Below are 13,042 nucleotides of genomic sequence, written 5' to 3'. Positions count from 1 at the left end.
CACAGATATCTTCGTATCTGATTCCGAAACTCTATATAAGTTGAATCCAAAAAACGAGTCGTAATTATACCGAGACGTAGTTTTGCGTGCATTTAAAAGTATGTCATAGAAATAGTTAATATTAAATCATTGGCTAAAGTCCCTGATAGAGTCTTATAGCAAAGTTTTTTCTATCCGGCCGGCAACGCACTTGCGAGCCTTCTGGCAATGTGAGTGTCCATGGGCGGCGGTATCAGCGGGCGGAGCCCGTTTGCCTCCTATTACGTAAACAAAAAAAAATATCACCATGACTTGACAGTTGACTTACGATGAAAAAATAATTGCACAATTATAGAAACACATTTTTTCTATAAATAATGCAAGTCACTTAAAATAATGTCTCATATAAGTTATCATTTGCGTAATCGATTATAGGCATCCTTGAGAAACCTGAAATTTATCACCATGAATCAAACTTAGGACAATATTTGTATACGAGATGATCGTTTCTGTGTGTGCACCAATGTTCATACAGATGGATTTTGAATCTAAAGAAGAAGTAAAATATCCTTGAAAAAATAATTTAAGTCCATTTATTAACAATGTCAAAGATAAAATAATAAGTGCAGATGCCAATGAATTCTAAACAAATAATCGAAAAAAACACATTTTTAATTTGCAAAAAAAAACATTCTAAAAAAACCAGTCAAGTACCTATTAAAAACATGTTCTCGTTATCATAATATGATAACATCCCCGGCATCAAAGAAACAGAACATTCTTGTTGCGTCAGGCTGTTTCTATGAAATCTCTATTATCGTTAACAATGACAAAGACAATATATTTTTTAACTCATGTATCTATGGTATGTAAACATTGAAATAAATTAACTTTTAAAAATTAAACGTGATTTGAATTAGGAATGTGGATTTATTAAATATATTAATCACCAATGAGGTAGAACACGAATCTTATATGATAAAGTTACTGGCTGGCAAAAAAAAAGTGTCTGATATAAAAACGCGCGAAACGCATTCGTTTCTTATTGTTCGTTCAAATTCGGACTTATAACATTTCCTAAGAAAAATATTATTGTTACTATTACTAATTTTCTCATGTAATAAATAGTTTACTAGTCGATTGTCGCACTTTGAACCGTTTTCTTCAAAAATTTGTGGTTTTCTCTTTGGGCAAACTAGCTATTTTTACACATTTCCGTTTCGTTAACAAATCTTTATAGGCAAATTTACTTGTCTTTTTAACAGTTGTTTTGATGGGAATCGATTTAAGTCCATGAAGGCATTATTAATTTAATTTGTGTACTTTTTGGTTAACAACTTCGACTTGCGATGACGTCTTACGTTCAATCGTACCATACCGTCGCGTCGGGCCGAACTTAAAATTCCCAATTGATTTTTCTTACTAAATATTTCAAGTATCAAAGTATATATTTGAAATTTTTGACCGTACATGTTCTCGTTATTTTGTTCTATTGTATATGTCAATAATAAGCGAAATCGTACAAAACAGTTATTAAAATTATGATTATCTTTACGGGAAACAGCCATTGTTGTCAGGTCAATTATTATATTCATATGTTTTGTATTTATTCATAAAAGCACTTAACTCTAATGAAATTGTCGTGTTTATCTTTCTATATAAATAACAATGAATCGCAAAATATGTTGCCATGCTCAAAACTCGAAGACGGCTGGACCAACTCGAGTTTTTTTGTATTTACTCGGAATTAGACAAATTGTTTATTGGTTTTAAATGATTTTTTCTAATTATAAAAACAGAGCAGTGGCCTAGTGATTTCAACGTACGACTCTCATTCTTTAGGTCGTAGTTCAATCCCCGGCTGTCTACAAATGGACTTGTGTACATTTAACACTCCCTCGTAGGGCGAAGGAAATGCAGGAAATGCAGCATACCAGGCATGCTGGTGACCTCACGATGCCTTGCCTCTTAGAAAAAAAACCGCGAAACTGATAAAAAAATCTGTGACCCAGCCTTAAAACGTAGCACCATTGGTTTTTTTAATGAACGACAGAGTCAACTAAACATTTGTATAGAAAATATACTGAAAAATGATGAGTCCAATCCAGTTTATATATAAATTAATCTTGCCAGTAGTTTAGCTTAGTTTCTGATTGAGTATCTTTATATATGTATAAAATATGTGTAATCTTAAACATTCAAGGTTCTATACGTAATGTCAACGTGGGTAATCAATTATTTCCATGTGATATCACATGAAAACATTAAAGGCATTTGACAAGAAAGATTTAATTCATTTTAATAAGGTACACTTATGAAATATGTATTTTAAATATTCTATTCCGTTTACTATCTGTTCACAAATCGAGGACTTAAAAGTAACTACATATTGTTGATAAAATAATAACTAAAATAAATTATAAAAAATAAATTAATTAATAAATTCCACCCGTATCACCTCGACGTCCGCCGTTCCACAACTGAGCGTTATTCAAGGCAGTTTTTGCCGCCCACCACCACTTTGTGGAACCAGCTGCCCACTGAAGTATTTCCGAACCAATTCGACTTAGGGTCCTTCAAGAAAAGAGCGTACCAATTCTTAAAAGGCCAATTCTTAAGAGGCAACGCACTCGCGAGCCCTCTGGCATTGAGAGTGTCCATGGGCGGCGGTATCACTTAACATCCTCAAGCGGCAAGGTGAGCCTCTTGCCCGTTTGCCCCCGTTCTATAAAAAAAAAGATAAAAAAAATGACTGAAAAGGTTCTAAAATATTAATTTTAAAATACGAATAAAAACTTACGTGTTTTCGCGCGCATTTATCGACATTTATCTGATAATAAAAACGAAATACTGTCTATAAACACAATTTGTATATTTAAAGAATGATCTGAGTTTAAATTCCATACAGTATACGTTTTATTTGACCATAGCTAGGCCAATACAACCAACATAAGTCAGTAAACACAGTGACGCAGTGACAAGTGAAAAATGAGTGACAAACAATTAATCAAACAATCTTCTTTACATAAACCTAACGGTGTTAAAAGGAAGACTGGACATGTTTTGATACAGTTGCCTGAATCACACAAACGCAGGTGAGTTATTTATATAAGTAATTGATCAAACAGTGTTGGCCTAGTGGCTTTGCCCATTAGACAAATGATCACGAAACAGATACAGAAATCTGAGGCCTAGACCTAAACGATCAAACCCCGATCAAATGTATAATTGAAAAATATAAATTTGGTTTAATAACAAGTTAAACGTAACTTTACTCGCAATTATTCACCTGTACAAGTAATATGTACTTGAATAGGAGATGGATGGTATATTAAACTTCACATAACTATACAGCAACAACCAATAATATTACAGGCCGGTAACGCAACCTCTAAAAGTCTGTGGGCTGCAAATATTATTATTTTATTTTGAACTTAAAAAATTACAATGATTTGATTATTAGTTTTTTTACTCAATTATTTTGGATAAATTGAGCTGTCATCTTAATATGTATGTAGACTATGAAGCCACATATGTAGTTGAATAAGCATGCAGAAATATTTATTTCATTTCATTATAAAAACATATGTAAATATTAAAATTTACAATAGATATCTCTATCTAAAGTTACTTTATCATTGACGTCAAAATAACATACAATGCACACCATAAAACAATTTCATAGTTTTCCTTAACGATTGATATCTAAAACCATCATCTGCATTATTTTGTATTTGTGAGATGAAGAATAAAAACATTATATTAGCCCAAACCTCGCTAAAGGGCTTCATTATCACATATGACCGACAAAGATTTAGCTATGGAAATGACAATTTTTGGTCATTTAACAGAGAAAATTGTTCGGCTTAATAGTTTAAGAATCGGTTTTTTGTTCAAGTTCTCACAACCTTTTAGAGAATACATTGTAAGTTAAATCATGATAGCTGCTTTAACCCAGAATGGAAGGCTAAACCCCAGGCGTCACTACTAAATTCTGAAATCGCTATATAACCATTGAAATTATAGTGAAGGATAAATACATATTTATTGCTTTTAGTTCAAGCATCACATACTTAGATAAAATCAAAATTACGAGAGATTTTGGTTAGTGCCCGCCCTTAAAATTAGTATTAGATTCATCCGAATTTGTACTGTTTCTACTTCAACTACCCTCATTTCTTGACCAATTTAAATAACAGCTACGAAGTTTGCGCTTGTGTATCTACAGCTATGGCATCATCATTGTGCATTGCGAGATTATTGCAATAACCTTAATTATATACAAGTAGATAATATATCCTTACTTAATTACATAGTCGGTCGGTCACATTATATGTTATACCATATCATAGGGATAATATTTCGTTTGACATTGCACTGAATTATTATCAGAATTATTTATTCTACATTGAGGCAATCTCCTTGTCTTTTTATCACTACAAATTACTGGTACAAAGACAAAGCGTGTTTAATACATTTTTAATTTCACAATATTTTTAGTTTTGGCTTAGATTATATTTTCATTTTAAATGTTATGTTCCTTAAATTATAAAAATTAACGAAATTCAATTAATCATGGTACACCAATAACTTCTTAGGAATTCCAAAATAAAAATATGCAACAGCAACAATTTTGTCTAATTAGAATTGTAACTCGTAGGAAAAGATGTTTGCTGTGTTATACTAATCCTGATGTTTATTTAAAAGAAAAGAAAGGTCAAAGAACCAAAACTTTAACCAAAATTGGTCTCAGCACACCATTTAGTTTCCAGAATTCCTAATTTTCAGTGAGCCGTCATTTTTGTTCTATAGATACTTGCCTCGCGAACTTCGATTCGACTTAATTTTTTTTTTTTTCACTTAGCCTACCATTTTAGTAGATACATACAAACATATAGAACATTTTACTATGCTACTCCACAGAGACTCTTAGTTTTTTATATAAAAACCTAAATAAAACATTTTTTTTATATTTTCCATAAAACCCTTTTGTACGGTTCCCTGGGTCAACGGGGTGCTTTAAATAATAGAGGATTTTTGTTTTACTCTTTATTAACCACTCGAGTACAACAATAGAATATAAGCGAAATAATGAAATGTTAATTGCTATGTAACGAATGAATGCAATGTAACAGTCGAAAAGAGTTCCTGCGTCTGGCAATACTCTCGGGGCGTAACTCCGACGATTAAGGAAGTCGCCACGCTTATAAAACTAAGAAACCCTGTAAGCAAAATGTACAGCCTTGACTCGTACACCTTCTTTAGAGTTCAAGGAATACAAAAAAAAAATGCTCGGTCTTTTAAATTGGTCCAGCCGTCTTAGAGTTTTCCGCTTAGCAACATACCTTTTATTTTGCGATTAATTTTTATTTGTATAACTATTATCCCCAAATGTAGTGGCCAATGTATATTTTGAAGCAAGTAAGATAGAAAAACCAATTTATTTAGTGTGATAAATAAATTGGCACTTAAACTTAACTACTTCACACACACAAAATACTACTTTAACTGAAAATCGTCTTATAGGAGTGCATTTAGTTGCTATGCATATGACATATTATTTCCACACGAACGTAATCATGGCCTGTAGATATTTGTAGAAAATAACCGATTATTGCGATATATGATTTGTATAACACAATAAAGGCGACTTCACATTTTTATTCTGAATATAACTTTTATTTATAACTGCCCGAGCTCGTACTAAATAACCCTTTGATTTAACATTCCTATAATATTGAACAGTTGATTAATAAAACAATGAAGGTCTTGTGTAGCGAATTGTTAAACGATCGTAGATATCCCGTAATTTAGGTCGGCATAATCAAATGTCTAATGAGTTTGATGGGCATTTATGTTGGCATAATAGATTATAGCAGTTACTAGCTCTTCCTCGCGGTTTATTAATTAAAGGTTTAATTCTAAGTAGTCTTGTCCTCCTCTAGACAATATCAAAAGTCGAACTTAGAAAAAATGGTTTGACAGCTCATAAAACTAGATTTTAGTTTGATTAATTCTAGAATAAGATAATAACGTAATTAATTCGGTCGACGTACTTGCCCATCATATTGTTCGGCAGTTATTTTAAAACAATGATATCGCCTAAGATTATTATTGCAATGAAATGCTGTAATGAGCAATTTTAATAAAATTTACATATATGTGATAAGACATTAATAATGTTTATAATAACAGCTTTGGAAATAATGTAAAACAAATTTGATTGCGATAAAAAAGGTTATAGTGAGTCAACCCTAGATAGTTGTTTGTTTCCCGGACATTTTAATGTAGTTTAGGAGGTAAATAAATTGTTACCAAGAGTTCATCATCATTCACCTTCTACGGCTACAATGCGATGACGTCATACCCTGAAACGCACTTACAAAGTTATTCCGGCAACTTCTGGACCTTGGGGAGCGTTCAAGTATTACGTCACGCAATTTTTGGAGATTATTGAACCCCCCCCCGCCCATGTAACGCGCCGTAACGTTTTTCTGTATCCAGGTATAGTAAAACGTTTCGTGACCACCTAGTGACGCTTTATCCCTAAAAGCTACCATTATGTGGTGTAAAGTACTGGAAAGTCGAAAATAATATTAACAATAACGCGTAATTCAATCCCCGCCCCGCATCGTAACATTTTACAAAAGGATTTTGTAAAACGTTATCCCTCCCCAAATTCGTTACGTAATACTTGAACGCTCCCTTGGGTGCTGTTCCCACGAGAATGTAAGTGTGTGCTCCTATTTCACCTTGCCTCCTGCTGATAGATAACTTTTAATTACTTAAGATGTCATGTGGAACATGGTGAAATGGTTGCAGCTCCTTACAAACATTGTGTAAAAGAAAAAAGAGTGACGGAGAGCTATTGCCAGTTCTTTTCTTCCGTTCTACGCCTTTGATTTGAGAACTGGCAGTAAAATAAGAAACATTCAATATATTTCTTTTTTGTCGTTCATAAGTGTACACTGTGTTACCAATATGAATAAATGATTTTGTTTTTTTTTTTTTTTTGGTAAAGCGGCCTTCGGACTGGACAGTCAGTAATTAATCAGTAATCGAGGGGAGGCTCCCTTTAGGCTGGATGAATTGTTCACCTATTTTCCACAATATTATAGATCTTAGCAGTACCAAAGTTTTCCATATTAATCTTAACAATACGAATTCAGTCATATTTATTACAGGCCTATTATGTGTATTTACTGTCTTAAAACAGTTTTAGAATTTATGGATGAGGAACAGGAAATAATTAAAATTCAGGCACGTACAACGTTGACACTTAATAAACAGTTACACCCGTTGTATGAAGCATTGAAATATTCATCTCTTTCTAGTATTTTTCCTAAAATTCTGACATCTATTGTAAAGACAAGCAATTAAAACGCCTTATGAGAAATAATAGCAAATGGTACTTCAACGTAGTAAAACATAGTGTAAATCAGGCGCTTTATAAGAAATTGCACTTGAATATTTTTTTCAAAATTTACTGAAATAAAAAGAAATATTTTGTCCAAAATTAATGCTCAACGAATGGCGCCATCTATTGTAAGAAATATGTAGCTCTTAACCAGTATGAACAACAGCTGTTTTTTACTATTGATTAGCAAAAATAGGAACAAGTTCACGGCGTTTACTACATCATAACATCCTCTTACCTTTCGATTACATTCCAAATGTACATAATTTCCTCATAATTAATGTCTCATCCTGGTGTTAGAGTGAAACATTTTGGTGATTGTGTTAAAATGAAATAAAATGGAGCAAACATTTCGGAGTGGGCTTTATAGACGAAATTTCCTAAGTGCTCCTATTGATGACATAGCGATCGATGATCCCATTCGACTTGTTTCACCTATTAATAGATTTGCTATATTGCAAGGGAATTTTAGAAACAACAATGTGCACTTTTTCGTGTAAGTTAGTTTGCTCTCAAGAATTTGATAACTACCAACTAGCTGATTTTTTTACTGAATTACGGATACGAATACTGCGCATTGGGATAAAATTTAGTACGCCTAAGATAATTTCCAATCTTCAATCCAGGTTTTTATTTTAAATAATTTAACTTGACCGTAACAGGTTATGAATTGTGAACTTGTTTTAGTTATATTTAATAAATATGTTTTTATAATGTCATTTAAAAGTTGTCTAATTTCTTATATTTAGAGGCTTCTACCATAAATAATTGTTTCGTCGGGGCTATTTCTAAAAATGTACAAGTAGTAATTTTACTTATTGCAGCGCCATCTGTTAATGAATAGCTATCAAATTAAACATTACTTTGTCTAGAATATTACAAAGTAATTTTGCATCATTTCTCACAGACGAAAAAAAATATAACACTAGAGGGCGCTAATCACACTTTTCTTTTCAGATCGGCCAAGCTAAAGACTAAAGTGACCATCGCCGGATTGCTAGTCCTTGTCATTTTATCAGCTTTGGGTGGTTATTTCGTCGCTAAATTTGATTACAAAAGAGATACGATACCCGAACTTGTGGATCCTGTTGAGCCCTTCCCGCCTTCATCATCATGGCTTCATACATTCAAGAGAGCGGCTGTCTGCACAGATTCTCCAACATGTTCCGATATTGGGAGGTAAGTTTTTAAACCTATATATAGTTTATATACCTATCAGCAAAAGAGGTCTTAACTTGCATCTTGAAATCGAAGACTAGGCGAATAAAAATACATTGAAATTGGAGAAAGGTAAAATAAATGTCATACCTTAGTTCTTTTAAATAACCGTTTTTTATGAATGGATTAGAAATTACCAGAAATGCAATTATAAACCTTTGTGACATTGAAGTATTACAATGTAAAATCTACTTACCACAAGATGTCGCTTTTGTGTAAACAAAAGTAAAAATAGTAATCGCTGTTATATATATCTTTGGATATGTAACAAAAATGCGTTCGCCTTGATACTAAACAATAACTGGCACAATCACATAAGAGGGTTACCTAGTACCAATCTAATCAGTGTAACTAAGATTAGGTAACAACATGGTAACAACCTATTCTTCAAATCCGGAATCAGTTAAATTACCTATTTAATTTCTTGTGTACCTGACTCATGTTATTCTCACCAACCTTATCATATTAAATCCAATTCACGATTTTAAAAAGTATGACTAATTAAATTAAAAGTCACGTTTCTAAATATTATTGTTTTTACTTTGTTGTGCAACACACACGCACACAACTGCGTATTATATTATACATAACAGCAGCATGGTAAGAGCCGCTGACGTCACTAATAGTATTGCCACCTTCAAACAAATTCCCGAATTCTCGTAGAAAACGGTGTTGTATTATTTAATAATTTTTTTTAGAAATAAATTGACTAATTGTCACTATAAGTGAATTCAAAATATTCATCTCTTTAAATTTAAATCAACATTTAAGCCAGTTGTACATTATAAAATTGTATATCGAGCACTAATATTATAATTTTAACATTATGGTAAAACGTAATTTTTTTATGGTATCATTAACCGGCTTACAAACACAAGTGCGATTATTTACGTTTGTGTGGAACCGGCGTACTAGTCCAACCAATAGCATTCGAGATTTACCGACGCGCATGCGGTCAGTGACGTGTCTTCAGTACCGTATATAAGCGACGCGCAGGTCTCAAAGTCAGACATTTTGTGAAGCAAAATCTACAGTGACATTGTCAGCGGCGATATCTTGTGAATTAAGTGAAAAATCATTTTAAAATATGTCTGAAGCATTCTTTGATGAGTACGACTACTACAACTTTGATCACGACAAGCACATTTTCTCTGGACACAGCGGCAAACAAAGGACAAAGAAGGAGGTGAGCGAGCACACGAACCACTTCGATCCGTCCGGTCATTCCAGAAAGATCGTGACGAAACTCATTAACACAGAAAACAATAAAAAGTCAACGAACAAACACTAGATGTTTTCAAGATTTGACCAACGACTATGGCTTGGAAAAGGTATACAGAACTGCCGAACGATAGGAGATTGATATTACGACGATTCCCTGGGTCAGGGGGCTCGTCGACGGGATCAGTGGGACACTCTTGGAGGACAATGCTTTCTCAATACATTTATTTTGCATATTACAATGCAGCCGTAAGATGGCGGCCATAAAGGCACACAACATCGTTCCAACGACTGATCTCCTGAGCTTGTTATAGAGCTCAAATTTGCTGTGTTATTATTTCTAGCTAGATAATGTTATTAAATCGTTTCGATACAAACGCGACTGCAAAGTATGTCTAATAAACGTTTTAATTTATTCCGTTGTATTATTACCTTTGTTTTTGTTTTGGACGTGACGCGAGGTCGATCGACCTACGCAGTACGCACTAGCTGTTTACATACAAAAATAACCTTGAAGTATACACGACGACCTCGCGCTTTTTATCTTATAATTGCGACAATAAAAACTTGTCAATACATTTCTAACAATATATAGAGAATACCGAATGTAATATAATACTACTTGTTTCTGGGAATTGTTTTTAAATTTAGTAAATGATTACGTATGTACCGCATATAAATTAGGAGGTAATACCAACTAACCTGTATGAGCTATTATTATTTAATTCGTTTACCTACTGGTCCGTCACATTCACAAATTTTTAGTACAGCTGAGAGCCTGGAAATGATAATAATGCATTACCTACATTAATGTACCGTTCAAGAATGCTTATGTTCCACTTCACGTACTACTGGACTCCATTATATGTTTACTGTAGCAGTATTGACTATTGACAGGTAACTTTAATTCAACCCTCAAATTTACAATGACTACACAAAAAATACATTTTTCTATTCAGAAAATTATTAACATATATTTATACATTTTTACGATATAAAAAGGTAAACTCCTTGTATAAATTGCAGTACTTATAGATACCTACCTAATTTTAAACATGAATTAATATTATTGTTCCCTTAAGCACGGACTGAACTGTTCCGTCTATAAAGAGCAGATGAGGCCGTTGGGTTTTAGTCAGTGGCGTTACAATAGGGTGGCAGGGTTGGCAAAATGCCACGGGCCCCCGACCCAAGAGATATTGTGTTCTCTGGATGAATGTGAAGTCTCCAATACGCATTGGGCTAGTGTGGGGACTACAGACAATTCCCTCTCGCCTAAGAGAGGAGGCCTATGGCCATTGGACATATACAACGTGTGATTGAGAACGCTGAAAATCTCGAAGATTATTAAAACGAGTACGTGACGGTTTTTACTATAGGGATGGTATAGTTACGCCACTGGTTTTAGTGAATAGGAATCTATTGCACCTCCCGTCCGACCCGCGTCACTTTCTAAGTAGCCCCAGCGGGAACTGTAAATGAATTCCCCAAAAAAAGGGTAGTGTAATCACGTGATATCTTAAGAATAGTAAATTCTTATATTATACAGGCAGTAGCATAAGTTACGAGAGCAGAGGACTAAAATAAAAATACACGTCCAATTTTTAAACCTATCGGGTTTTCATATTCCGCTTAAAAGGCTTTAGAGAAAAATGCTAACTACTTATTCAATTGTTTAGTTGGAAAATTTGTGGATAGATTGCAAATGTGAATATACTTTTTGCTACATCAGACCGCCATACCTTGTTATAAACAAACGTTATTTTAATTTATAAAAATCATTACAATTACAAAAACCTTCAAGTATACGTTTTACGCCAGTGTTCTTAGGAATTTTGACATAAGACACAATAATAGTGAAAATGATACTTATTTTAATCATGGGTGCATATTTATTTATTTTTTCTATCTTTGCTGATATAACTTTCTCTTATATTATGTATTAATTGAACTGCGACAGCAAATTTATAGTTAGATTTAGTTCTTTAACCAATATAAATAATAGATTGTGTTGAAAAATAGATTAGCCTTTGTCTATACATTATGGTAAACTAAGCATGTTTTACCAATTCATTAATTTTCATTAAGGACCTACCCGACGAATTAGGAAACAAGAGATGGAGAAAAATATAATAAGAAGGAACGCCGCCTAAGAATGGTTTGCTGGCTAGGCACAGATCGAAGCATATGGTTATCTGTGGAATAAACCCACCGTTGAAAGGTCGTGATGCTGTCCACTTATAATTGTCTATGACGATCTGCATTTAAATTTGGAATATCTTTCTTTTATTTTTCGATGTGCGGTGTCAATTTTAATATACCTAATGTCTTATATTTTCTCATACAAGAAAACAATGTTTACAAGTTTTATTTTGCGCTTTAATTTATTCCTATAGTCGCTAGTCTACCCTATCACCCACATCATAGACTATGGTAAAATTAATAATTATTGTATTTAGTACACGTGCTGATGAAACCTTATACAAAACGTTTCAGTACTTATAAGGATGTAGTTCTTCACTTAAACCTACTTACGTTTTTAATACCTACCTAGTACTTTGAAAACTATATGTATTTTTAACCGACTCCAAAAAAGAAGTTATCAGTCTTTACTATAAACATGATGTTGTTGGAATCGTAATATATTTGAATATCTATTTAGTTAATGTATGTTTGTCCATAAACGGGCACTAGAAATCATATTCAACTTTCGATTTATATCAGGTTCCAACTTAGAGTAAAGACTAAGTTTCATCACAAAAAGATCAGTAGTCTTTGAGATATGGGCATTTAGGCATTTAGGGAGTTATGTTAGGTAAATAATGTTGACAGGTATTTGAAGACAGTTATTTTATTTCAATTCAATTGTCTATATAATTTTTACTATAACTAAACTGGACTAAATTATATAATAAAATAAATCTGTGGCGCTACAACCTTTTTAGGTCTTGACCACAGATTTCTGATTCTGTTTCATGATCGCTTGTCAATCTAATAGGCAAGTAGGTGATCAGCCTTCTGTGCCTGACACGCCGTCGAATTTTTGGGTCTAAGCCGGTTTCTCACGATGTTTTCCTTCACCGTTCAAGCGAATGTTAAATACGCACATAGAAACTCCATTGGTGCACAGCCGGGGATCGATACAACCTCAGGAATTAGAGTCACACGCTGAAGACACTAAGCCAACACTGCTCATAACTTTATTAT

At 33.3% G+C, this 13,042-nt stretch overlaps 2 protein-coding genes across 9 annotated transcripts in view; both read left to right on the top strand.

Annotated features, from left to right (window-relative positions):
- The window catches only part of LOC125049163 (glutathione hydrolase 1 proenzyme-like), a 39,656-nt gene that overhangs the window by 14,063 nt on the left and 12,551 nt on the right, over positions 1–13,042 (top strand). For 2 of the 8 annotated variants that reach the window (XM_047648299.1, XM_047648301.1), the window contains exons 2-3: positions 2,888–3,074; positions 8,354–8,575. In XM_047648299.1, the coding sequence (XP_047504255.1) occupies positions 2,968–3,074; positions 8,354–8,575 (329 nt within the window). In that variant the 5' untranslated portion in view covers positions 2,888–2,967. Of the gene's footprint in view, positions 1–2,871; positions 3,075–7,594; positions 7,893–8,353; positions 8,576–10,628; positions 10,733–13,042 lie in introns of those variants that run through there. The other 6 variants (XM_047648303.1, XM_047648302.1, XM_047648300.1 and 3 more) reach the window with 6 other exon arrangements.
- LOC125049164 (nuclear protein 1) lies at positions 9,613–10,250 on the top strand. Its single transcript, XM_047648306.1, has one exon. It carries the CDS (start codon positions 9,702–9,704, stop codon positions 9,903–9,905), a length of 204 nt encoding a protein of 67 aa, XP_047504262.1. The 5' UTR covers positions 9,613–9,701; the 3' UTR covers positions 9,906–10,250.

The sequence above is a fragment of the Pieris napi genome, chromosome 4, assembly GCF_905475465.1.
Source record: "Pieris napi chromosome 4, ilPieNapi1.2, whole genome shotgun sequence".
In the NCBI taxonomy this organism is placed as follows: Eukaryota; Metazoa; Arthropoda; class Insecta; order Lepidoptera; family Pieridae; genus Pieris; species Pieris napi.
This window is presented reverse-complemented; position numbering and strand designations above follow the sequence as displayed.

Coding starts and splice junctions, on each gene's coding strand:
- LOC125049164 (XM_047648306.1), top strand. CDS start 9,702: ATGTCTGAAGCATTCTTTGATGAGTACGACTACTACAACTTTGATCAC.